A 26952-nucleotide genomic window follows, 5' to 3' on the forward strand; every position below is an offset into this window, starting at 1 on the left:
GCAGCGGTCTGCAGGGAACCCCTTTAGAATAAACTGACAGCAGAATGTGCAGGGATATGTCCGCAGGGACCCCAAGTACTGTACCACCCACGACAAACCATCCTCCTGATCATTCCAGCAGCATGGAGAGAAAGACAGGAAGTGACCTTGGAAAACAAACAAATGCACAGGAAGTGATGTCACCTGAGAAAGGTCACGCTGCTCAGTATAACACAAGGGCTACACAAAAATGGATGCCCATATAGATCAATAGGAAGCTCAGGGAAAACGGCTGCCCCATACAAGACTATGGGGAACAATTGACATTGCACACACTTAAAATGGGAGCGCCCACGGCAAGCCATGCGGCCAGGGACCAACACATAAAGGCCTCAGGAACCACAACAGGGACCAGCAAGCCCAAGGTACTATGTATAGCCTTCCCCCCCCCACCCATGGCGCCAGGTGCTCCAGACACAGAGCCACTGCAGGGACAGGGAAGGTAGGACACACAGACCTGCCAGGAGAGGGCCCATATCCCCCCCAAGGCCAGCAGGGGCAAGGGGGGTCACATTTACTCACCATACCATGGACCGGATTGGGCTCTGCTCCGGGCAGACTGCCTCCCATCCGAAATGGGGGTGCTGTCAGCCGAGGGGTATGCTGCGACCCAGGCCTTTCCAGGTTGTTGCGTCCCAGCGAGGCATCCGCTCGCAGGCTCGTCCCCATCTGGAAAAGGGGCACCATTGTGGCTAGGCCTAGGTCGGGACTATAACCTGCTCACGCTCATAGGTCAGACTAGGGGGACTATAAGGATCTAGATTATCCAGTGCGAAGCCCCAGCTGGCATCGTTGCATGTAGATCACCAGGAAAATTCTTCTCTGAAACTAGCTAGCGAGCTGAGTAAAGAGAAATAAAAGGAAAATATTCTGAAAAAAAACTGAGATCGGAGTCCCAGCAGGAAGCCTAGGGCCTACTCCTTCTCTAGGCAAAAACAAACTCATGTGCTAGGCTGTGGCAAGGGGGGGTAATGCCTGGAGGGACAGCCCCGTGGGTGTGGATATGATAAAAACCTTTTACTAATGTACTGCCTAGACTACTCCTGCAGGTGGCAGCATAGCCCACTCAGCTCATGAAGATGAGGCTGCGTCTGTCAATGGACGATAGAGAAACAGAGAAATCTCCCAAATGTTCTCAAAAGGAGGCTTTTGAAGAACAGACAATACCAGATAGAGGTCCCACAGAGGTAGCGGGGACCTTCTCGGAGGAGCCATGGAGCACTCCCTGTATAAAGGTACGAATCAAAGTATGCATAGCTAATGGGCGTTGGAAATATATAGCCAAAGCCGACATTTGGCCTGTGATAGTGCCCAAAGCCAACCGCTGTTGAACTCCTTTCTGCAGAAAGGCCAAGACCCTAGCTATCGAAAACAAGCAAGGGTGTACCTTCAGTGATTCACACCATAAAATATAAGATTTTCATGTACGACGATATATCTTCCTAGGAGTCGACTTCCTAGCATTCAACTGTGTAGGAATCACAGAGTCAGAAAGACCTCTATCTCTCAACACCTGGCTTTCAACAGCCATGCCGTTAAAGCCAGCGACTTTAAAGCAGGATGTAAGATTGGACCTTGAGACAACAGATCTTCCCTTACAAGGCCAGCGTACCAAGAACGGTGAGGCCAGTCCGGAGCCACCAGAATAGCCGGAATCCCTTCCACCTCTATCCTGCGCAGAAGCCTCGGCAGGAGTTTCAAGGGAGGAAAATAATAAATTAGCCAATACTGACCCCAAGGGGCCACCTGGGCGTCTGTGTCGTCGGCCAGAGGATCTGGGACCACTCCCCTTGATCCAACACCTGACGACTCAGGTAATCCGCTTGCCAGTTCTCCACACCTGGAATGTGTACAACAGAGAGGGCTGGAATTAATTTTTCCGCCCAGGCCAGAATCTCGGCCACCTATTTGGCAGCCAAGACACTCTTGGTGCCCCCCTGGTGATTGATATAAGCCACAGCCGTGGCGTTTTCTGATTGAATCCGAACCGGACAATCTTGCAGACAAGTCGTTCAATGGCTCAGACAAAGCTTTATTGCTCTGAGCTCCAAAACATTTATCGGTAGTTTTCACTCTTCCATCGTCCAGGTACCCTGGGCACAGAGCTTCCCCAGCACCCCGCCCCAGCCCGATAGGCTGGCATCCATGGTCACCCCCGTCCAAAACAACGGAAGGAAGGACTTGCCCTGGCATATTGCTGGAGACTGGATCCACCACAACAGAGTAGACTTAGTGTTGTGGATTAACCGTATCAAAGAGTCCAAGGACTTTGGATCCTTGTTCCATTTGACAAGAATCTCCCTTTGCAAAGGTCTGGTATGAAACTGAGCAAACGGCACCGCTTCGAAGGTTGATACCATCAGACCCAAGGCCCACATGCAAACTCGAAGAGAGGACAGATTGTTCACCAACAACAACCGAATCACCTCCTGGAACTTTTGCAGCTTGTCCGGGGGAAGAAACACCTTGGCCAAGGCTGAATACAAGTCAAGCCCAGATAATCCAGACTCAAAACAGGTGTCAGCGCGGATTTCTTGAAACTGATGTTCTAACCAAAATCCTGCAGAGTGAAAAAGACGCTTATGAGCATTAAAGGAAAGCCCCCGCCTAGGACATGACGTCTTGCCCTTAGAGAAATGGGGAAGATGAGTGCTCCTACCCCCATGATACCTTTGATCAACTCGTCCAGAGAGAGGATCCAAACAGCCTTTCCCCTAAGAAGGGAAGATCAGACAAGGCCTTTTTAGAAGCCTGGTCCGCTGAACAGCTTTTCAGCCACACCATGCGCCTAATAGCAATCCCCACTGCCGATGCCCTGGCCACCAACGGGGATGAATCCAGGAATGTATCACACATGAACACCAGGGCTTGAGCCAACTGGTCCAGTAGTTCCAACACCGCAGGGGGGAGCCATTCAGCTTCCAAGTTACTTTTAAGTAACTTCACCCATTCTGTAGCAGTCTGCGCTACCAAAACATTCACAGAGGTAGTTTTTAATATGTGACCTGCTACCACGTGTAAATGGTGGGACAAGGATTCCACCTTCCACGGGGTCCGCAAAAGTTGGAGACTCTTCCACTGGTAACAGAGTCCCTTTATTCAACATTGAAACCGGGGGATACACTTTTGGTGGTACAGTCCACCTAGTGGACACTGCCTCCACAAGGGGGTAACAGCATGCAAAACGCTTAGGCACCACTAACATGTAGGGCTGAAACAACTAATCGACTAAATCGATAATGACAATCGTTGTCAACGATTGTCATTATCGAATAGTTGCTCCGTCGATTAGTTGCGCTGCGTTCTGCACTTTCCCTGCCTGTCAGCGCCGTCTCCTCTGTGAAGCTGCCGGCTGCACTCACGGTGTTTCAGAGCTCGGCGTTTACGTGACCGCCCCCTCTCTCCTCCTTTCCTCTCTGCCTTCTTGCTGACGTCAGTGAGGGAGTCAATCAGATGGAGGGAGGAAAGAGAGGAGAGAAGCAGCAGCACGTGAGTGCCGAGCTTACAGCGCTACAGTGTCCATGCAATGCAGCCCGCCAAAAAATAGAATAAATGCTTATCCAGATAAAATAGTTAATATTCCTTATAAAGTGCAATATTATAATAGAAAAAGAAGTGATTAAAAACGTCCGTATAGCACATATAGTGGGTCTTTCCATGTTCCCTATTTCATAGCTCTGGCTGACACTAATGTTTTTATCCACTTATTTTTCTATTATAATATTGCACCTTATAAGGAATATTAACTATTTTATCTAGATAAGCGTTTATTATATTATTTAAAGTATATAGCGGCTTAATTAAAAAAAAAAAAAGTTTTGGTATAAAAAGTACTGGGAGCATTATGTGCCCTGCAAGTGTCACTTTCAATGACTTTATTCCCAAACAGTGCCCAATCACTGGTGTTGCCGGGGGAGGGGGGGGGGAATAGTGCCCCATCACTGGTGTTGCCGTTGGGGGGGAACAGTGCCCCATCACTGGTGTTGCTGAGGGGGGGGGGGGTTATTCATCAACTTAACACTGCAGTGCATATAGATATTGAAGAATATTTTTTTAAAACTTTACATAGTTAGTTCATAATAACTAAATTGCACTCCGTCTCCGCACTTTTTTTTAACTTCTAGCTGCAAAATAAAATCGCAGTATAAAAATGGCTGAGGATGCTGACACAATGACTGCAGAAAAAAGTGTGCGACCCAAGTCTTCTAAGGCATGGGAGCATTTTAATTTAAATGCTGCAAAGAAGGTGGTCACCTGTAAAATTTGCAAAATGTAACTTATATGGCACGGAAGCACCCCAATGATGCACGAGCACATGAAATGGAAACACGTGGGCTTCACAGAGGAAGGCGAAACATCAGGACGGTAAGTTAAACCCAAATGATATATTGTGTTACATAGAAAAAGCTTTTCCTGCATACTATACTAAGTAATCATTCATATCTTTTTCATTGCAGAAAGAAACAGCGCACCATGACAGAGTTTGTGAAGCTAAATCCTCCCTGCATTCCCCGAAAATCAGCAATTATAACGGATTCAATTATGAAAATACTAGTCTCTGACATGCGGCCACTGTCCATGGTTAAAGACCGAGGATTTAAAAGCATGATCAGTGTACTGAACCCTAGATATACTCTTCCATAAAGAACCCATTTTACTAAACTTGTGGAGAGAAAGTACCAGGAGGCATTTCAGAATGTGAAGGATGCAATCAGCACTAATGAAAGCAGAATTGCCTTTACTGCGGACATATGGACAAGCATAGCGACTGAGGCTTTCCTTGGCCTTACATGCCACTACATAGGGGAGGGGTGGACGATGATTTCTATCTCCCTCACTAACATGCCTCTGGAAGACATACAGCAGCAAATATTACAGAATGGTTGGAGGTCGCTGCAAAATTTGAAATTCCAGCTCAGAAAATAATTGCCATTGTCCATGACAATGGTGCAAATATTGTAGCTGCTGCCAAAATCCTGGAAGACACGCATGGCTGGACCAGTATCCGCTGCACTGGGTACACCTTGCAGCTGGTGATCGGTGCTGCGCTGAAGAATTCAGGAATTGAGAGAGCTGTTAGTGCTGCAAGAGGACTAGTTGAACATTTTAAAAAAAGTGAGCTAGCCAGCAGCAAATTAAAAGACGCAGAAGCAAATGGGTACACCTGAGCACAAGCTTCTTCAAGATGTAAGCACAAGATGGAATAGCACTTACTATATGGTTGACAGACTCATTGAACAAAGGTGGCCGGTAACTGCAACTCTGTCTGACCCATCAGTTACACAAAGGGGCAAACATTATCTGGACTTAAAACCAGACCAGTGGAGTATTCTTGAAGAACTTTCCACTGCTCTTAAGCCCTTTAAATGCTGTACTTTGAATGCTGTACTGTATTCATGAGCGGCCAAGAATATGTTACCCTATAATCCGTGCCTGCACTTGTGAAGGGGCTGTTGCGGTCCAATGAAGGTGCTTCTTTTGAATCATCTCCGCTGAAGACCTTCCAAGCCACTGCAACAGACCAGCTTCAAAGCAGATGGAAGGGGGTCCTTTTTGAACAGGTCCCAAACACAGTAATTCTTTCCTCTGCCCTTGACCCAAGATTTAGAAGATAGAGCAAGTTATTAATCTACAAGCAAAAGTACAGACAGAGGCGCTTGCTTTAAGAAGGGAGATGCAGCAGCAACCAACCATTTTGCCTGCAACTAGAGTTGCTGAGCCTTCAACATCTCTACTTGATTCACTCCTTGAGTCTGGGGGCAGCAGTGAAGAAGAAGAGGGGGAACTTGAGGAGGATATTCATACACAAGTAAGGAATGAAGTTCAGGCTTATTTTGCAGAGAAGCCACTTGCCAAGTTGGGAAACCCTTTGAATTAGTGGAAGGGTAACCAAGAGAAATATCCTACCTTGGCAAAACTAGTGAAATCCTTCTTGTGCATCCCAGGCACCTCCACTCCATCAGAGCGCCTCTTTTCTGCTGCAGGCAACATCGTTTCTAAAAAGAGAGCCAGCCTCAGCCCTGAGCACGTGGACATGTTGACATTTTTACATTCCAATGAAAAGTTTCTTGAACAGTTATAGTCCAAGTCTACCTTTTTTTCAGAATGTTTGTTGTTTTTGTACTGCTTTCTAAAAATTTGCACAGTTGTACAATGTTAATTGTAAATTGTTAAATTGTAAAGTTTACATTTTTGTTTCTGCAGTTTGTTCATTATTATTTTAAATAAATGAAAAAAAAAAGGCATATTGAGTTTTTTTGAGTATTTATGATTTTATCCGATTAATCGATCAAAACAATAATCGGCCAACTAATCGATTAATATAATAATCGTTAGTTGCAGCCCTACTAACATGTGCTTAATGCACCGCCATTGTTCATCCACAATAGTATGAAACAATTCTGGGCAAGGGAACACCTTGCCTGATTTATGGGATTTGCGGGAGCCAAAAGACACCTGTGTACCCGGCGCTGTGGGTTCATCAGCCAATTTTAAAGTTTCCCGCACTGAATCAGAGCTTCCACCAAAGCGTGGTGGTTGATGAGGACAGGTCCTCTTCACTGTCAGAATGTGACGACACCGACCCCTCAGGGTGGTCTCGTCTGTGGCGGCCATGTCCATCTCAGAGTCCGAAGACCCTGCAGATGAGGGTGGAGGGCGTTTGCGGCTGGCAGCACTATTAATGACAAAATCTACCTTAGACATCAAATTTTTCAAAAAAGCTGCAATCTCTGGCTGAAACGGAGAACCAGTAGCTCCTGAAATCGCTCCCAGGTGAAATATTACCCTGGGACTACATGTTACACTTTTTAAAATAATTGGGCAGTGTCTCTTTAAGACCGCCAAAAACACGGTCCCACCGCTATAAGTGCAGGCTCACAATCCCTGGTTATTATAAGATAATAGCAGAGAGAATTAAGAAAAACCCACAGGGAACCCCAGGAAAAACGTTACCAGATAACAGAGGAGACTTCCAGCATGATCTGTGCAAAAACGAAACTGACACTGACTGTACAGGAAGAGGAAGAGAAAAACTCAGCCTCTATATTCTAAACAACCATGCTGCATGCCTGTGCAGCCTATGGACCTCAGGAAAATGGACACTCATGCATTCTCAATGGGGAATTATAGAAAATGGCTGCCCATATAAACTAATGGGAATATAAAAATCATGATCCACCGCAAAATGGCGGCCCCCATGACGCATCATTTGGTCTACAGGACTCCTAAAATGGGGCCCAGAACAATAGGCATCGGGCGGTCCCACACAGGACAAGTCAAAATAAGCGTCACAACGGCCGCATTATTACTGCACCCCCCCCCCCCCCTAGGTAGAAACTTGCTTGGGGTAGGGGAATGCCGAGGGGTACCCAGGACTAGTCCTCCGAGGTGCCAAAAGGAACCGAGGGAGCCCCCTAAGGTCCGACTATCCCAGGGAAGGGCCCACGTCTGCCCTGAGACCACCAGGGGTTTTTAGGGGGACAATTTACTCACCATACCATGGTACCAGGTGGGTGCCATTCCGAAACAGATCACCTCTCACCCGGGATGGGGGTGCTGACAGCCAAGGGGAAGCTGCGACTCAGGGCGTTCCAGGTCGTGTGCGTCGCAGCGAGACGGTTGGGGCACTGTCGTGGTGAGGCCTAGTTCTGGACTATAACCTGCTCACGCTCACTGGCCAGGCCGGGAGACCTTAAGGATCTACATTATCCAGTGTGAAACCTCAGCTGGCTGTTGCATGGAGTTCCTCTGAATCTTGGTCCTCAGGAACTAACTAGTGAAAATAAAAAATCACAAACAAACTTTCCTATAATAGCTAAGACCGAAGTCCCAGCAGGAAGCTAGGTCCTATTCCTTAAACTAGGCAGAAACAAACTGTTTGATGATAGCAGGGTGTGTGGGGTTATGCCTGCAGGGACAGCCCCCATAGGTGTGGTTAAAATTTTTTCCTGCCTAGTACCTATTCCTGATAGGAGGAGTATAACCCTATAGTCTCTGACTAGATGGTGCTGCGTCTGTTGATGAACGATAGAGAAATTACATTTTTGATATTTGATATTTTTTCTCCTAGATGGACTTGTGTCTTTTTTCAGCCAGACTATGTAACTACAATGGACATAAGAAGTCTACAAACCCCTATTAAAATGTCAGATTTCTGCGATGTAAAAAAATGAGACAAAGATAAATCATTTCAGAACTTTTCCACCTTTAATGTGACCTATAAACTGTACAACTCAACTAAAAACAAACTGAAATATTTTAGGGAGAGGAAGTAAAAATAAAAAAATAAAATAATGTGCTTGTATAGGTGTACACACCCTCCTATAACTGGCGATGTAGTCGTGTTCAGAATTAAGCAATCACATTCAAACTCATGTTAATTAGGAGTCAGTACACACCTGCCATCATTTAAAGTTCCTCTGATTAACCCCAGATAAAGTTCAGCTGTTCTAGTAGTTCTTTCTTGACATTTTCTAAGTCCCATCCTACAGCAAAAGCCATGGTCCGCAAAGAGCTTCCAAAGCATCAGATGGGTCTCATTGTGAAAAGGTATCAGTCAGGAGAAGGGTACTAAATAATTTCCAAGGCATTAGATATACCATAAAAAACACAGTGAAGACAGTCATCATCAAGTGGAGAAAATCTGGCACAACAGTGACATTACCAAGAACTGGACGTCCCTCCAAAATTGATGAAAAGATGAGAAGAAAACTGGTTAGGGAGGCTGCCAAGAGGCCTACAGCAACATTAAAGGAGCTGCAGGAATATCTAGCAAGTACTGGCTGTGTGGTACATATAACAGCAATCTCCCATATTCTTCATATGTCTGAGCTATGGGGAAGAGTGGCAAGACAGAAGCCTTTTCTTACAAAGAAAAACATCCAAGCCTGGCTAAATTTTGCAAAAACACATCTGAAGTCTCCCAAAAGAATGTGGGAAAACAGGTTATGGTCTGATGAAACCAAGGTTGAACTTTTTGGCCATGATTCCAAAAGATATGCATGGCGCAAAAACCACACTGCACATGACCAAAAGAACACCATACCCACAGTGAAGCATGGCGGTGGCAGCATCATGGTTTGGGGCTGTTTTTCTTCAGCTGGAACAGGTGCCTTAGTCAAGGTAGAGGGAATTATGAACAGTTCCAAATACCAGTCAATATTGTCACAAAACCTTCACACTTCTGCTAGAAAGCTGAACATGACAAGGAACTTAATTTTTCAAGCATAACAATGACCCAAAGCATAGATCCAAATCAACAAAGGAATTGCTTCACCAGAAGGAGATTAAAGATTTGGAATGGTCCAGCCAGAGCCCAGACCTGAATCCGATTGAAAATCTGTGGGGTGATCTGAAGAGGGTTGTGCACAGGAGATGCCCTTGCAATTCGACAGATTCAGAGAGTTTTTTGCAAAGAAGAGTGGGCAAATATTGCCAAGTCAAGATGCAAAATGCTGATAGACTCATACCCAAAAAGGCTGAGTGTTGTAATAAAATCAAAAGGTGCCTTAACAAAGTATTTATTTAGGGTGTGCATACTTATGCAACCATTTTTTTTTTTTTTACATAACCCTCAACCTAAAAGATTTCAGTTTATTCCTCCAAAACCGAGCTAATAATTTTTCCTCCATGTGCCCCTTCCCCTGATCTCTCTGTCAATATTGATGGAATTACTAATTACTGTCAGCCCATCCCCGCATGCCAAGGTCCTAGGTGTCGTCCTGGACTCTGAACTCTGCTTCAAGGCCCACATCCAATCGCTTTCCAAATCATGCCGACTTAACCTCCGCAACATTTCCAAAATATGCCCCTTTCTAACCAAAAACACAACAAAGCTCCTAGTTCACTCCCTGGTCATCTTGCGCCTCGGCTACTGCAATTCCCTTCTCATTGGCTTACCTCTACACAGGCTTTCCCCCCTTCAATCCATCATGAATGCTGCCGCCAGACTCATCCATCTTACCACTCAGTGTCCGCCGCTCCTCTCTTTCAAGCCCTCCACTGGCTTCCGCTCACCCAACGAATCAAATTCAAAATACTAACATCTTACAAAGTCATCCACAGCTTAGCCCCCAACTACATCACTAGCCAAGTCTCAAAATACCAACCTAATCGCTCTCTTCGTTCCTCTCAAAACCTCCTGCTCTCTAGCTCCCTTGTCACCTCCTCCCATGCTCCCCTCCAGGACTTTACCAGAGCCTCTCCAATTCTGTTGAACTCCTTACCCTTATCTGTCCGATTATCTCCTACTCTATTAGCTTTTAGGCGATCTCTGAAAACCCTCCTCTTCAGAGAAGCCTATCCTACCCACACCTAACAACTCTACTTCCATTTTATCCATCTGCCCACCCCCCTCGGTTACTGCCTTTTGTTTCACTTGACCCTCCCTTCTAGATTGTAAGCTCGAACGAGCAGGGCCCTCTGATTACTTCTGTATTGAATTGTATTGTAACTGTATTGTCTTCCCCCACACTGTAAAGCGCTGTGCAAACTGTTGGCGCCATATAAATCCTGTATAATAATAATAAAGTTTGTAGTTTAACTGAGTTGTACAGTTTATAGGGCACATAAAGGTGGAAAAGTTCTGAAATTATTTATCTTTCTCTCACTTTCTTATATCACAGAAACCTGACATTTTAACAGGGGTGTGTAGACTTTTTATATCCACTGTATATGAAGCCATTTATTGTCATGTAGTCGTTTAGCTCTTTTTTAAATCATAAACAACAGAAATCACCCAAATGGATCTGATGAAAGGTTTACACACCCTTGAATGTTTGGACTTGGTACAGACACACAAGTTGACACTATATAATAAGTCGTGCTAATTTGAATAATGGAAAATAAAGTCCATAAATGTTAGGATCACAGTATTCAGACAGGCTCCCTATGGACTTGCGCTTACCAGAAATAGTAAAACAAAAGGCAGGTTCTCTAGATTAATCACGTCCCCTTGATAGCAGGCTGGAACCAATATTCTTGCGTTGATTCAGCGGTATTGGATAGAAAATAAACACGCAAAAGCTTAAAACCCAACACAAATGAATGAATCTTAAACACCAAAGTGAGTGATGAACTGGATGTGAATATGTGAATCTCCACCAATAAAACTCAAAAACAGTCAAAAGAAAAGTAAAAAATTCCTCTTAAGTGAGACACCTATAGGTACCCCTTACCAGAATTAAGTGAAATATGTGCAAATCAAATGAGTGAAGTGCAATCCTGAATCAGCAGGTGTCGCCTCTTACCAGAGAAAGAAAGAAAAAACGCCAAAGTGAATGGAAAATCCTATAAAGGTATCCTCTGTGTTAAAACCTCTACCAATGAAGCTCGCCTCTTACCAGATAATAATAAGATTAAGCCAAATGACAGAAAACCAAAGGAATCAAGCAAGATGAGATGCCAGCCTTCTCCAGTGAGATTTGCCTCTTACCCAATGGGAGTAATCAAATCGCCTGTAGGATGATGGACCTCAAGGGGACCTGCAGTGGAATCCTGATCAAGTAACTCCAAACGGGCCAGGGAGATCACCACCAAATAAAAAGAAAGGCTTCCATAGTGTAAAACCGCATAATTTATTAAAAAAGAAAGGAATAAAACTTACAATATCGAAGGGAATGTGGAGCATGAAAATGTAAGCCGCCGGCCGGACGGTCACCGCTCGTCCGCACTCCCAAGTCGCGATCAGATGACGTCAGTACGCCGTGTCCTTACGACGTTTTGTCATAGATGACGTTTTCAAAAGGTGCAGACGGTGTACTGACGCCATCTATTTAACCAGAAGGGATGGGGCTGGGCCACCGGAAATCAATGAGGACCGTTCCACCATCTTACATGAGGGAACGAAACACCGAGTTCACAGGTACCGCATTGAGATCAGGGCACAGCCTGTCAGCCCATATTGTGTATGACACACGGGATAAACCAAAAAATCCCGCTGACTGCACAATATCAATCCCTAAACACAAAATTATATTACAACATTGGATAAAGCAGTGCAATTACAGCGCCATCTAGTGGCAATAAAATACAATGCATAGTATATTTCACTTAAAACAATGTAGAGTCTATTTACACTGAACATCAATGAGAAATGTGCCTATGACAGCATAAATTAAAAATTGCATAAAATGCCATTCCACGAAAGAAACCCCTAGATACTGGTCAACTATAACCAGCAAAAAAGTGAGGCCAGATCCGAGGATGACCAATTTGTTTAAGGTGCCTGGCTCTCACCAAATACCCCCTTATATATGCAATATAATAATTAAAATAGCTGATATAAACTCTAATAAAAATCCATTTTTTTAAAATGATTCAGAAAAAGCTAAAAACTAATAAAAACGTTCATTTGTAAAATCAGGAATTGTCAATAAAAGCATTCACTTCAATGTCAACGTTGAGTCCAAACGGCACATACGTTTTTGCACGGTGTATCCAGGTCATCTCTAATTTAGAGATGCCCCTAACAAGAGGTTCCCCCCTCCAGTGGGGTTCAAATTTATCTATCCCCAAAAAAAGGGTATTCTTAGGGTTTTTATCGTGAACCAAAGCATAATGTTTGGACACAGAGTGTTTCGGGAACCCTTTAAGTATATTGGACACATGTTCGTTTAATCTAACCTGTAGGGGTCTTTTAGTTCTCCCTATATATTGAAGCCCACATGGGCACTGGAGAAGATAAACGATACCAGTGGTCGTGCAAGAAATGAACGGCTTTATGGCGTGAACCTTATTGGTGCTGGTGGCTGTAAATTGTTTAACTGATCTGCATTTATTGGAGCTAAATGAACAAACTCGACATCTATTCCCCCCATGGCCAAATATGCCCCTTCTTTGGCCAATTTGTTCATGGCCCAGTGGGAGGAGGACGTCATCTATGCCCATCATAGGCCGCAGATATTGCTTTGGGCTAGGTATATAGATGACGTGCTCCTCCCCTGGGATGGCCAATATAATGAGTTAACATCTTTTTTAGATCTATTGAATATGAATGATCGTGGCATACAATTAAACTACGAATGCAGTCAGACCACCATTAACTTTTTGGATCTTACTATAGGTATCAAGGATGGAAGGTTTACCACCTCGACTTACTTCAAGGCAACCGACAGGAATTCATATATTCCCGTCGATAGTTGCCACTATGCACCGTGGTTAAAGGCAATCCCCAAGGGTCAATACCTTCGCATTAGGCCGAATTGCTCCAGTTTTCAAGAATTTCAAACTCAAGCCCATACCCTCACAGAGAGGTTTTATATAAAGGCTATGATGGTAAATTCCTCCAGGAGACCCTATTAGAAGTAAGCCAAATAGACAGAGATCAGCTATTAAGAACACCAGTAGAGTGGACCAGAAAAATTCTTCTTACGGTGTGCCATTTGTAACTCCGTTCTCAAGTCAACATATGAGTGTCAAAAATATTATTAAACGACATTGGCACATTTTGGGTAATGATCCAGTTCTGGGAACCACCTTGCCAGATAAACCACGAATAGTCTTTAGGGGGGCTCCCACCTTAAGGGATAAAGTAGCACCTAATATTCTGGAACCACCTGCACCTAAACCCACCTTTCTAAGCCAATTAACTGTTTTTTACAGGTGCAATAGATGTCGAGTTTGTTCATTTAGCTCCAATAAATGCAGATCAGTTAAACAATTTACAGCCACCAGCACCAATAAGGTTCACGCCATAAAGCCGTTCATTCCTTGCACGACCACTGGTATCGTTTATCTTCTCCAGTGCCCATGTGGGCTTCAATATATAGGGAGAACTAAAAGACCCCTACAGGTTAGATTAAACGAACATGTGTCCAATATACTTAAAGGGTTCCCGAAACACTGTGTCCAAACATTATGCTTTGGTTCACGATAAAAACCCTAAGAATACCCTTTTTTTGTGGATAGATAAATTTGAACCCCATTGGAGGGGGGAACCTCTTGTTAGGGGCATCTCTAAATTAGAGATGACCTGGATACACCGTGCAAAAAACGTATGTGCCGTTTGGACTCAACGTTGACATTGAAGTGAATGCTTTTATTGACAATTCCTGATTTTACAAATGAACGTTTTTATCAGTTTTTACCTTTTTCTGAATCATTTTAAAAAATGTATTTTTATTAGAGATTATATCAGCTATTTTAATTATTATATTGCATATATAAGGGGGTATTTTGGTGAGAGCCAGGCACCTTAAACAAATTGGTCATCCTCGGGTCTGGCCTCAATTTTTTTGCTGGTTATAGTTGACCAGTATCTAGGGGTTTCTTTCGTGGAATGGCATTTTATGCAATTTTTAATTTATGCTGTCATAGGCACATTTCTCATTGATGTTCAGTGTAAATAGACTCTACATTGTTTTAAGTGAAATATACTATGCATTGTATTTTATTGCCACTAGATGGCGCTGTAATTGCACTGCTTTATCCAATGTTGTAATATAATTTTGTGTTTAGGGATTGATATTGTGCAGTCAGGGGGATTTTTTGGTTTATCCCGTGTGTCATACACAATATGGGCTGACAGGCTGTGCCCTGATCTCGATGCGGTACCTGTGAACTCGGTGTTTCGTTCCCTCATGTAAGATGGTGGAACGGTCCTCATTGATTTCCGGTGGCCCAGCCCCATCCCTTCTGGTTAAATAGATGGCGTCAGTACGCCGTCCGCACCTTTGAAAACGTCATCTATGACGAAACGTCGTAAGGACACGGCGTACTGACGTCATCTGATCGCGACTTGGGAGTGCGGACGAGCGGTGACCGTCCGGCCGGCGGCTTACATTTTCATGCTCCACATTCCCTTCGATATTGTAAGTTTTATTCCTTTCTTTTTTAATAAATAATGCGGTTTTACACTATGGAAGCCTTTCTTTTTATTTGGTGGTGATCTCCCTGCCCCGTTTGGAGTTACTTGATCAGGATTCCACTGCAGGTCCCCTTGAGGTCCATCATCCTACAGGCGATTTGATTACTCCCATTGGGTAAGAGGCAAATCTCACTGGAGAAGGCTGGCATCTCATCTTGCTTGATTCCTTTGGTTTTCTGTCATTTGGCTTAATCTTATTATTATCTGGTAAGAGGCGAGCTTCATTGGTGGAGGTTTTTACACAGAGGATACCTTTATAGGATTTTCCATTCACTTTGGCGTTTTTTCTTTCTTTCTCTGGTAAGAGGTGACACCTGCTGATTCAGGATTGCACTTCACTCGTTTGATTTGCACATATTTCACTTAATTCTGGTAAGGGGTACCTATAGGTGTCCCACTTAAGAGGAATTTTTTACTTTTCTTCTGACTGTTTTTGAGTTTTATTGGTGGAGATTCACATATTCACATCCAGTTCATCACTCACTTTGGTGTTTAAGATTCATTCATTTGTGTTGGGTTTTACGCTATTGCGTTTTTATTTTCTATCCAATACCGCTGAATCAACGCAAGAATATTGGTTCCAGTCTGCTATCAAGGGGACGTGATTAATCTAGAGAACCTGCCTTTTGTTTTACCATTTCTGGTAAGCGCATGTCCATAGGGAGCCTGTCTGAATACTGTGATCCTAACATTTATGGACTTTATGGACTTTATTTTCCATTATTCAAACTAGCGCGACTTATTATATAGATTCTTCTCAGGGTGTGGTCACACTTGAAGTCGCTGCTGTTCTTCATTTCCACTAGCGCGGTTAATATTTTGTTTACACAAGTTGACACACACAGGTTAAAATGACAATAGTTAATTTCCCACATCTGTGGCTTTTTAAATTGCAATTAGTCTCAGTGTAGAAATAGTCAATGAGTTTGCTAGGTCTCACGTGGATGCACGGAGTAGGCTAGATACTGAGCCATGGGGCGCAGAAAAGAACTGTCAAAAGACCTGCATAATAAGGTGATGAAACTTTATAAAGATGGAAAAAGGATATAAAAAAATATCCAAAGCCTTGAATATGCCAGTAACTACTGTTCAATCACTTATTAAAAAGTGGAAAATGTGGGGATCTCTTCATACCAAGGCAAGGTCAGGTAGACCAAGGACTGAAGCCAAGCACAACTGCCAGAATAATTGTTTGGGATACAAAGAAAAACCCACAGGTAACCTCAGGAGAAATACAGGCTACTCTGGAAAATTATGGTGTGGTTGTTTAAAGGAGCACAATACAAGTTACTTGAACAAAAACGAGTTGCATGTTCAAGTTGTCAGAAAGAAGCCTTTACTGCGCCAATGCCACAAAAAAGTCCAGTTAGAATATGCCCAACACCACCTTGACAAACCTCACAGCTTCTAGCACACTAACATTAGGTGACAAGACAAAAAATAGAGCTTTATGGTCACAACCTCAAGCGCTGTGTGTTGAGGGGTCAGCAAGGCCTATAGCAACAAGAATGCCACCCCACTGTGAAGCATGGTGGTGGCTCATTGGTTACAGAAAAGGTGAAAGTTCTGTAGTGGCCATCACAGTCTCTGACCATAAATATCATCAAACCACTCCAGGGAGATTTCAAAAGTGAGGTTCATACAAGACGACCAAAGACTTTGCATGACCTGGAGGCATTTTGCCAAGATTAAAAGGCAGCTATGCCACCTGCAAGAATTCAGGGCTTAATGACAACTACAAAAGACTGCACGCTTCCATTGATGCTAACGGTGGCAATACACAGTATTAAGAACTAAGGGTATGCAGACTTTTGAACGGGGGTCATTTCATTTGTTTACTTGTTGCCATGTTTGTTTTGGAATTGTGCCATTCTGGTATGACCCACAGTTGAATAGGAATCTCGTAAGAAATAAAAGAAATGTGTTTTGATGTCATTCTGAATAAGGTCAGCCCCGTGGTTTTCCCATATTACTGTGTTGTGGCTCTCCTCTCTCTTTTAATCCCTGTACTGGATAACTGGGTCACAACAGCCTGAAACTCTGCCACAGACACGGATTGATGTTTTTAATGATAAATGTTCCAGGACAATAAAACCACCTAAGACTAATCTGGGTTTCTGCCAATTAAACTTTAACACATTGCTTAAAGTCACACTCCGCTGACAAAAAATACATTAAACCATCCATATACTAAGAAAAGAACCCATATTATATATATATATATATATATATACATATATATATATAAATAAAACTGCAGTATGTCATCATTTGTCCAATACATCATTAAAACCCAACTACAGACACAAAGACAGAACAAACGTAGAATATCCCCTTTCCACTGGCTGTACACATATATTTGGGAACACAGGATGGGCATTATTCTCTGCTGCCACATACACCAAAAGCCACAACTTTATGACCAATGACACGTTAAGAGAACACTGATTATCTCGTTACAATGTCATCTACAAGTCGGTGGGATATATTAGACAGCAAGTAAACAGATTGTCCCTGAAATTGATATGTTGGAAGCAGAAAAAATGGGCATCGCAGTCCGGTCAGGGTGCCCCTGCTGACCCGTGTCCACAGCCAAAAGTGCCTACAATTGGCACATGAGCATCAGAATTGGATCACAGAGCAATGGAATATGGCGGCCTGGTCTGATGAATTACAGTTTTATTTTAAATCATGTGGATGGTTGGCTGCGTGTACATCGCTTACATGGGGCAGAGGTGGTACCAGGATGCACTACAGAAAGAAGGCAAGCCAGCAGAGGCAGTGTGATGCTTTGGGCAACGTTCTGCTGGGAAATCTTGGGTCCTGCCATTCATGTGGATCTTACTTTACACTTTCTGCCTACCTAAATGTTCTTGGTGACCAAGTACACCTCTTCATGGAAACGGTATTCCCTGATGGCAGTGGCCCCTTTCTGAAGGATAATACGCCCTGCCACAGTGCAAAAATGGTTCAGGAATGATTTGAGGAATAAAACAACAAGGTAGAGGTGTTGACTTGGCTTTTAAATTCTCCAGATTTCAATCCAATCAAGCATCTGTGGGATGTGCTGGAAAAAGTTTGATCCAAGGATGGCTCACCTTTCTAATATTCATATCTGACAGGATGTTTGTGCTCCGGAAGGATTCACTTCCGGAGCTCTGATACTGCTCACTGTAGTTTCAGTTTCTTCAAGAGCAGTCACTGGAATGGCTATGCCCACTCCTCCCCTACTTCTGCCCATTTACAGAAGCCTTTGTATAATGTGAACAAAATACAAAAGCTTCTGTGAATAGGCAACACAGAGGAGGGACGGGAATAGCTGCTCTGAGTGCTTCTCTCCTCTCACAGCCTGAGTATATTCTCCAGAGAGCAGTAAACCTGTCACACAAGTAATAGAGATAAGTCCTGGAAGTGACATGCACCTAACTGGACTAACCTCCTAGTGTGCCTGCAAAGTTGCTGAATTCCTGGAATTCGGCTATAATTCAGACTACAAAACAAACCGTTTTGATGGGGTCTGCCAGATCATTGAAATTTACCCACAACTTTGCAGTGTGAGGACTTTTACGACTTGTTATAATTTGATGGATTTTTCAGGTATGTCCTCATACTACATAGCTGTTCGTAAACCAAATCTAAAACACTATATGACCAGTCAGTGAAGGACAGAAGATTTCCTGCAAACAGAAAAGGAGGATATGAGCTCAGTAGCCAATGTTGAACGCATGTATTAACACCACCTATGGTAGCCCTAAATGGCCCAGTGCTCACCCTAAACAATAAAACTGATGATGGGATCAAATCATTTCTGGTCATCCTAATGTCTCAATGCTTACTCTCTCTATTCGTTGTATGTGTCTTTGCTGCCTGTGTCCTATCAACCCTTATGTTCAGAATATAAAAATGATGACTGAGTTACCTTTTCGAGCATGCTGTGATAAATGGATTAGAAACAGAGGTGTATACTGTATATGTATTGTGAAGGTTTTTATCTCAGACCAGTCTGCTGATGTGAGAACAGTCACTCAACTCATAAGTTGCTCTTACAGGTCACTGCTTTGCGGCATACATAACCAATGCTTTCATTAGGGAGCACATTTAATCATTTTATTCCTGTGCATATGTGTGTAAATGATACATTGTGACAAGCAGACAAAGGCTTACCACAGACTCAGCAAACAACACAAGTATGAAACATTTTGGCAGAGTGCTGTCTGATGTTGGTGAGATCAACTCTATTACAAAAATAGTTGTTTTACTATTGTTAACAACGCTTATGAGTAATAAAACAGACTTATCGTCACAAAATAAATTACTCAATGAACCTATTAAAACTTGCATAGCCAAACCCATTTTTCTAGATTTGGATAGAGCAGAGAAGGGTAAAATCCTCATCTGGATTTATTAATGTCTATGGCTAAGTTTAGACTTAAATCTAAACTGCTGCATCTCTGCTTTGCTATTTATGCGAGTCTGACGCTACTTCATTGCCTGTTTTAAAGAGGAAGTAAACCCTCCTCTGACACTTGTACCTATAGGTAAGCCTATAATAAGGCTTACCTATAGGTACTGTAAATATCTCCTAAACATGTACAGTTTAGGAGATATTTACCTTAGATGCAGCCAGTGACGTCACTGGCGCATGCGCTCTGAAGGAACGGCCGCTGGTGCCGTTCCTTCAGAACTCCGTGCCGTGACTGACGGCTCCCGTGCGGGAGTGACGTCACCGCGGCTCCGGCCAATCAGATGGCCGGATGCCGCGATCCCAGAAGACGGGCGACTGGACATGTCGCCCGTCATACAGCTAAGCGGGCGGCACGGCGGGGGCTCGTTCTAAGGTAAATATTTCATAATGAGCGATGCATACTAGCTCATTATGTTTTTGTCTTTCAGGGTGAAAAAGAAAAAAAAAAAAAAGGGTTAACAACCTCTTTAACCTTGTAATTGCTGCACCAAGGCAGAGCTTTCCAATTCGCTTGAATGGGCTGAAGTAAAGCATCGCTTCCGTGGCATATTACACTTCTATCTTTCGCCTTTGCAGCTTGGGGGGGGAGGCATCAGGGGATACCTAAAACAGCTCAACTATTTTCGTAATCGATTTTTCGGTCAGTCGATTAGTTGGCCTGCATACAGAATGCATTCTTTGTTAACGTATCAGAAAATAAAGTGCAACACACATACAGCTCAGTACACCGTCTATACATACAGTAGATGGCAGAGAACTTGTGAATGTGTGAGGAGCAAGGCCTCATAGGAAATTTAGTCCTAGGCAAGAGAAGGAACCAAGTGATTCTAAAAGCAGAGATTTTTTTTTTATCTTGCTATATACTAGGGCTGAAACAACTAATCGATTAATCGCCAACGAAAATAGTTATCAACTATTTTCGTAATTGATTAATCGGTCAGCCGATTAGTTGGCCTGCATACAGAATGCATTATTTGTTTACATATCAGAAAATACAGTGCAACGCACATACAGCTCAGTACACCATCCATACATGTATGTAGATGGCAGAGAACTTGTGAATGTAAGGAGCAATGCCTCATGGGAAATGTAGTCCTGGGCAAGAGTAGGAACCAAATGATTCTAAAGGCAGAGTTTTTTTTACCTTGCTATAGGGACACTCTATACAGTACTATACTTTGCTGCTTCCTATAGGGGCACTTTGAAGGCAGGAGGGGCCAGAAGTGCTGTGGGGGGGGGGGCAAAAGAGGAGAATCAGTGCAGCTCTGTGCAAAATCATTACACAGAGAGGGTAAGTATGACAAGATTGTTGTTAAAAAGAAAAAATCCAACGTTAAAATTCACTTTAAGAGCTCTGTGCAGGGAAGATGAGCATCTGAACGCAGAGAAGCTGGAGGCAGAAAGACTAGAGGTGATAGAAGGCATTACAATTACATTTAAAGTAAAAGTTTACTAGTATTGTGCATTATATTTAAAATGATTATATCCATGAAAAAAAAAAAGTCTCAGCTTTTAGTACTACTTTAATATGAAAATGTTATTTTCCCCCTCCACCCTTTATATAGCTTCATGTCTGACTCCCAGTTAAAATATCCTGCATATCCGACTTCTGGGCATATTTATTATATACATACACATGATACACGATATAATGCTTTCACTGTTTCACAGTAGAAATTATAATGATATTACAGTAGCGATATCTGCTATTTTTTTTTACTATAAAGAGCTATTTATTTTTTTTAACCCCATCATGACAGGAGATAAAAAAAGCATGCTACTGCTACTAAATGTCTTCTGCTGCCCATACATGTATTGGATTTTTGGACAAAAATATTTGCATCTATATTTGTACAAAAATTATTTCTATATTCGTTGAATGGACAAGTGTTGTTTGAAAATTCCACTTGCTTTTAACATGAAATTTTAAAATGACTATAACTTCTGAGCAAAAACCACATACACTATTTGAAGATTAGTTTGATCGAGAAATTTTCTATTCTGCTCCTTCAAATTTTCAAAGAAAAGAATTTTCAAAAAACACCGAACAGACCCCACTAATGGTTAGAAAAATCAGATGAATGTTTTTAAAAATTTTCTAAAAAAATTTAGTTTGTGTATGGCCAGCATAAGTGACAGCAGGCGCAGGGATCTTGTATCAAGCTACCTGCCTATTAACCACTTAAGCCCCGGAAGATTTTACCCCCTTCCTGACCAGGGCCTATTTTGCGGGATTTTAACGGACAATTGCGCGGTCGTGCAACGCTGTACCTAAACGAATTTGACGTCCTTTTTTTCCCCACCAACAGAGCTTTCTTTTGGTGGTATTTGATCACCTGTGCGATTTTTTGATCATGCGCTATAAACAAAAAAAAGAGTGTCAATTTTGCAAAAATAACAATATTTTTCAAATTTTTTTATATGAAATTACCCCCCCCCCCCCAAAAAAAAATGTAAAAATCAAATTTTTAAAATTTTCGGCCAATTTGTTTTCTGCTACATATGTTTGGTAAAAAAAAATAAAAAAATCGCAAAAAGCGTATTTTGATTGGTTTGCGCAAAAGTTATTGCGTTTACTAACAAAGGGAAAGATTTTTGTCATTTTTTTTAACGAGTAATGGCGGCGATCTGCGATTTTTTTTGCGGGACTGCGACATAGCGGCGGACAGATTGAACCCTTGACTGACATTTTTGACACTTTTGGGGGTACCAGTGACATTACTACAGTAATCAGTGCTATACATATGAACTGTTACTGTAAAAATTACACTGGCAATGAAGGAGTTAACTGTATTGGAGAGGGAGGGGTTAAGTGTGTCCCTAGGGGCGTGTTTCTAACTGTTATTGGCTGTGGCTACTTGTGTAAGAACAGAGATCAACGGTCCTACATAGTAGAACTGTGTGATCTCCATTCTTACACAGGGAAGAATGACAGGCGGCTTTGTTTACATCAGCCGCCTGCCTTTCTTCCAGTGTAACAGACGATCGCGAGTGTGCGCTCGCTCCCTAGAGCCTCACAGGCTAGCGACGTAGTACTACGTCGCTTTGCCTGTGAGGGGCTGACCGCCGCAGTAAATAGTTGTGCGGCGGTCGGCAAGCGGTTAATAAGGGAGTCGATCATGAATATTGTATACCAATCCGGTCTGAAAAATGTACCATAATTTAAACTCCTAATAATACATATATCTGTCTCAGAGTGGATTAAATATCCAACTATGTAGCTGGATATTTATATTTACCACTGCATATAGATATTCAAGAATATTAACTAAATTATACACCAATCTTTTTTTTTTTTTGAGGTTTTTATCCAATTAGTCGATTAATCGTAACAATAATCGGCCAACTAATCGATTATGAAAATAGGGGTGCATGGAGCATCCGATCAGGTCCGCCTGAAAAACTGACAGAAAGCCTGTGTTAAAGGGGCCTTAGAGCTTTCTTTTTTTTTTATTTGTTTAGCCAGCGGGCTGAATGAAATAAACTAAAAAAAGAAAACAGTCAGATTCCTCCATACATACAATCAAGGTGGATAGAGAAATCATCCCTGCTAAAACATACGATTCTGACAGCGGGAACTTCCCACTTTCACAATACACTGATCAGTGGATGTAGCCACTCATCAAGAAAATTTTTCCAATAAGCCCATTCAGCAGAAGATGATTGTTAGATCTGCTGAACTGACCAAATTTCAATCCATCTATGACCAGTTTGAAACCGTATTAAACCCAAAAGTAAGCAATAATTATATTGCAGCTTACCAATTCTTAGATGTGATGGCTGCATTCATATATTTTTTTTTTTTAAGGCTTTTTCTCTCCTATTCTCATCTGGTGATCCAGCCAGCAAGTCTGTGTTTTTTTCAGAGCACAAACTCTCCAGCAGAATGTATCAGTTTACACTAATTAGACAAACCATTTACCACTGGCAGGGGTGATTAAAATGATAAATCGGCTTGTATTTATTCATGCAAGACCTTTATCCCAAAAGGAAAAAAATGTTTTCTGTAACTGATTATAAAGTGTTAGCTGGATTTTGGCTTCAATTTTTTTGTGGTTCTAAATCTGCTTCTACATTTAATACAACCCCCCCCCCCCACCCACCCCAGACTGAGAATGTTGCTGTGGCCTCCTGTGCGGGTTCCTCCAGAGTTCTGTGTCACAAATACAGGAGGTGTGTTACTGGCCAGATCACCAGGTAAAAACAGAGGGGAAAAAGCCAAAAAAAAGAAAACTGATGCAGTCACTACATCTAAAGATTGTTAAACTGCAATATAATAGATTTTTGGTTTGGGTTCAATACCACTTTAAGACACATCACATGACAAGACCACATTAGGGCCCATTACACCAGTTAGGTCTGCTGGAGTACGGTTTATGCACAAAGGTTAATCTGCTTAGGCTGAAGCTGAACTCCAACTATCTAAAACTAAAAGATGACAAATTTGTGGTGTCAAGTTGAATTATTGGCAGATTTACTGTGGATCTGATACTCTTACTCATATACTGATACTCTTAGTTCTGATACACTTACCGTAGTTCTGAAACGGTTTTCCGACAACCCTGCTTTGAGGTCTTCTCCAGAATCTCCCTCTGAATCCAAGCGTTGCCTTTTGACCATGACTGGATCAGTTTTTGGGATTTTCTGTTTAACTTGATCACTAATTTCATCATTTTCTACATCGGATTCTTCCACCACATCATCATCAGGTTGCTTTCTCTTCATTGATGCCTCTTTCACTATACTAGACATGGAGGCATCATTATTATCTTTAGGCCGCCTATCTGACAAGTCCGTTTTCTCTTTAGAGACGACATTGGGCTCTGTATCTAAATCCATATCATTAGAAGATAGACTATCAAAGTCTTTCTGTTTTATTAAAGATATGTTTTTAACAGGATTTGAACCCCGGGAAACGCTGTTTTCCATTCTAGCCATCTTGGCTGTAGACAGTTCTCCTTCATTCACACCTCTATCCCTGTAAATAAAGAAAAGGTTTATTTCATACTTGGTCCATCTTAGATATCAGAATTTCTTTTTAAAGAAGATCAAGAAACAAATTTGAATTCCAAAAACTTTATGGAGTAATTACACACAATTATGGTATTTAGTATATACATTCTCCCCCCCCCCCCAAGATAACTTTTTGTATGTTTTTCTCCACACATGCAGAAGAGCTGTCTAATATGGGAGTGACAAAAGTTTGGACAAAATTGAAGAATGCCAGGGGTGGTCGAGTATTTGCAACAGTATATTTCTAAAAGATGATTAAGGGCTCTTTCACACGGGCGATCCGATCAGATCCGCCTGTCAGTTTTTTAGGCGGATCTGATCGGATCCTCCGTGCAGCTCTATGTGGCAGCGGATGTCAGCGGAGACACCTCCGCTGACACCCGCTGCCATCCATATCCGATCCTGTCCGTGAAATCTGGAAAGATGGAAACCCTATTTTTCCATCCATTCAGGGATCGGATCGGATGAGAGCAGACAGGCGGTTTTCAACAGATAAAAGCTTTAAATTCACATAGGTTCTATTAATACAATACTGAAACTAAAAATCTGTAAAAAACAAAAAGTTACACATTCTTTGCCCTCCTGACAACCAGAAAGGCATAAATATTTAGGGAAAAATAATACTGTTATTACAAACAACACATTACGTACTTCCAATGCTTGCGTCCTTACTTCATTTCATTGTAATTAATAAACATTTATTCCATTAATTTGTTTTGACTACACTAAAAGGAAGTAGGTTTCATCACTGGAGACTGCATATAAAATAGTAATGCCTTCCTTTATATTTTACTAACAAATGTGCAGAGCGCTTGATCAACCCACCTTTACAATGGGTATATTATAACACAAGCTCTCAGTAAGCAGTATGTATAGCGTGGGCCTACTTCCGACAGGGTATATTTCTGCTTAAAAAATAAATTGAACAGTTAATAGCGGTTAAGAAATTATATATAAATATGGACCTGACAAACTATTTTAGTTAAAGTGTATCTCCATTTAAAACAGGTTCGTAAGTTTTGAATAGAGTGGGGAAGGGTACTACTGGTAGGCTGGCCATACATTATACAATTTTCTCATACAGTTTTTCTTTAGATTTACCAAAACCATATAATATGAGGTCATACCTAAACACTTTCATTTGGTATGCAATCAGGAAGGCCCTTGAACTACATAGGTGATGGTAAATCTAAAGCAAATCAAATAAGAAATATGTATAATGTATGGCCAGCCTTAGGTTGGTTCTTACTGCTATTCGGGGGCTCCATTAGAGTCCTTGAACAAGGGCGGCTGAAAACGTTCTGTTTTTTGCATAAACCCATACGCTATACTTGGCACCCGTGTACAATACCTATAGAGAGATTTACCCTTACTTGGTATCCTGCTGACAACCTTTTATCTTACAGGAAGTGAAGAAAATTCTACAGAAGCAACAAAGACCAAAATAAAAGTGTTTTTCGTTAGTAGAGTAGGGAAAGGTTACAACCATAATCAGATTCATTTTTCTGTCTGTGCCCCTGTCTGGATAAATCTCTTTAACAGAGCCTCAGGTTAGAAGAAAAAAAACTGACAGGAGGTTCTAATTCTTCCCAAATCAATCCAAAAGCAGAACATTTTTTTTTGGCTTGACGTTTATTTTAAACCACAAAAGGCTGCATAGATAAATGCTTATATAAAATTACAGAAGTCTGGTAATAAGTGTATGCAGGTCAAGGGTTATTAGCTATAGGGCGTATATAGTAAAAACAACCTTTTTTAAAGCAGTACATACTGTAATACAGTAACACTATTCTATAAAAGTGGGAGGAAAAGTGGAGATAGCTTTACCAATCAATCAGATTTTACATTTGAAGAGACACGCAGCTAATGAATTACAATTGAAAAATACATGCATGTTTTACCTGACATAAGACCTTTAAAATACACTTGGTATGACAGAAATAAACAAGCCGCTTTTGCTGATATACTTCAGAAAATTTCCAGTGCCTGACTGATGTGCCCTGACGTCAACTGGCTCTGAGTCACTGACCCAAGGATTAAAGTGATTGTAAAGTCTCGTTTTTTTTTTAAATAACAAACATGTTATACTTACCTCCTCTGTGCAGATGGTTTTGCACAGAGCAGCCCAGATCCTCCTCTTCTTGGGTCCCTCTTCTGTGCTCCTGGCCTCTCCCTCCTGTTGAATGCCCCCACAGCAAGCAGCCTGCTATGGGGATACCCGAGCTGAGTCACAACTCCCTGTGTCCATTCAAACAAACATGTTATCCTTACCTGCTCTGTTGCAGTGGTTTTGCAAAGAGCAGACTGGATCCTCCAATTCTTGGGTTCCTCTTCTGTGATCTTGCCCCCTCCCTCCTGTTCAGTGCCCCAGAGCAAGCAGCTTGCTATGGAGGCACCTGAGTCGAGTGACAGCTCCATGTGTCCATTCAGACACAGAGCCCTGACCCGGCCCTGCCCCCTCTCTCTCCTAGCTGACTATGACAGCAGCGGCAGCCAATCAGGAGGGAGAATCTCGGATGACCGAGACACTCATGGACATCGCTGGAAAGAGAGGGACCACAGGTAAGTG

The 26952-nt window shown here is 42.2% G+C and overlaps 1 protein-coding gene across 1 annotated transcript in view; it reads right to left on the minus strand.

The window, feature by feature from the left end:
- Nucleotides 1-26952, minus strand: part of NBN (nibrin) — a 147301-nt gene that overhangs the window by 35847 nt on the left and 84502 nt on the right. The window contains exon 11 of the mRNA XM_082258007.1: nucleotides 23904-24348. Coding sequence (XP_082114133.1) covers nucleotides 23904-24348 — 445 coding nt within the window. The remainder of the gene's footprint in view (nucleotides 1-23903; nucleotides 24349-26952) is intronic.

Source organism: Pelophylax lessonae (genome assembly GCF_965119305.1).
Source record: "Pelophylax lessonae genome assembly, chromosome: 5".
Lineage (NCBI taxonomy): Eukaryota > Metazoa > Chordata > Amphibia > Anura > Ranidae > Pelophylax > Pelophylax lessonae.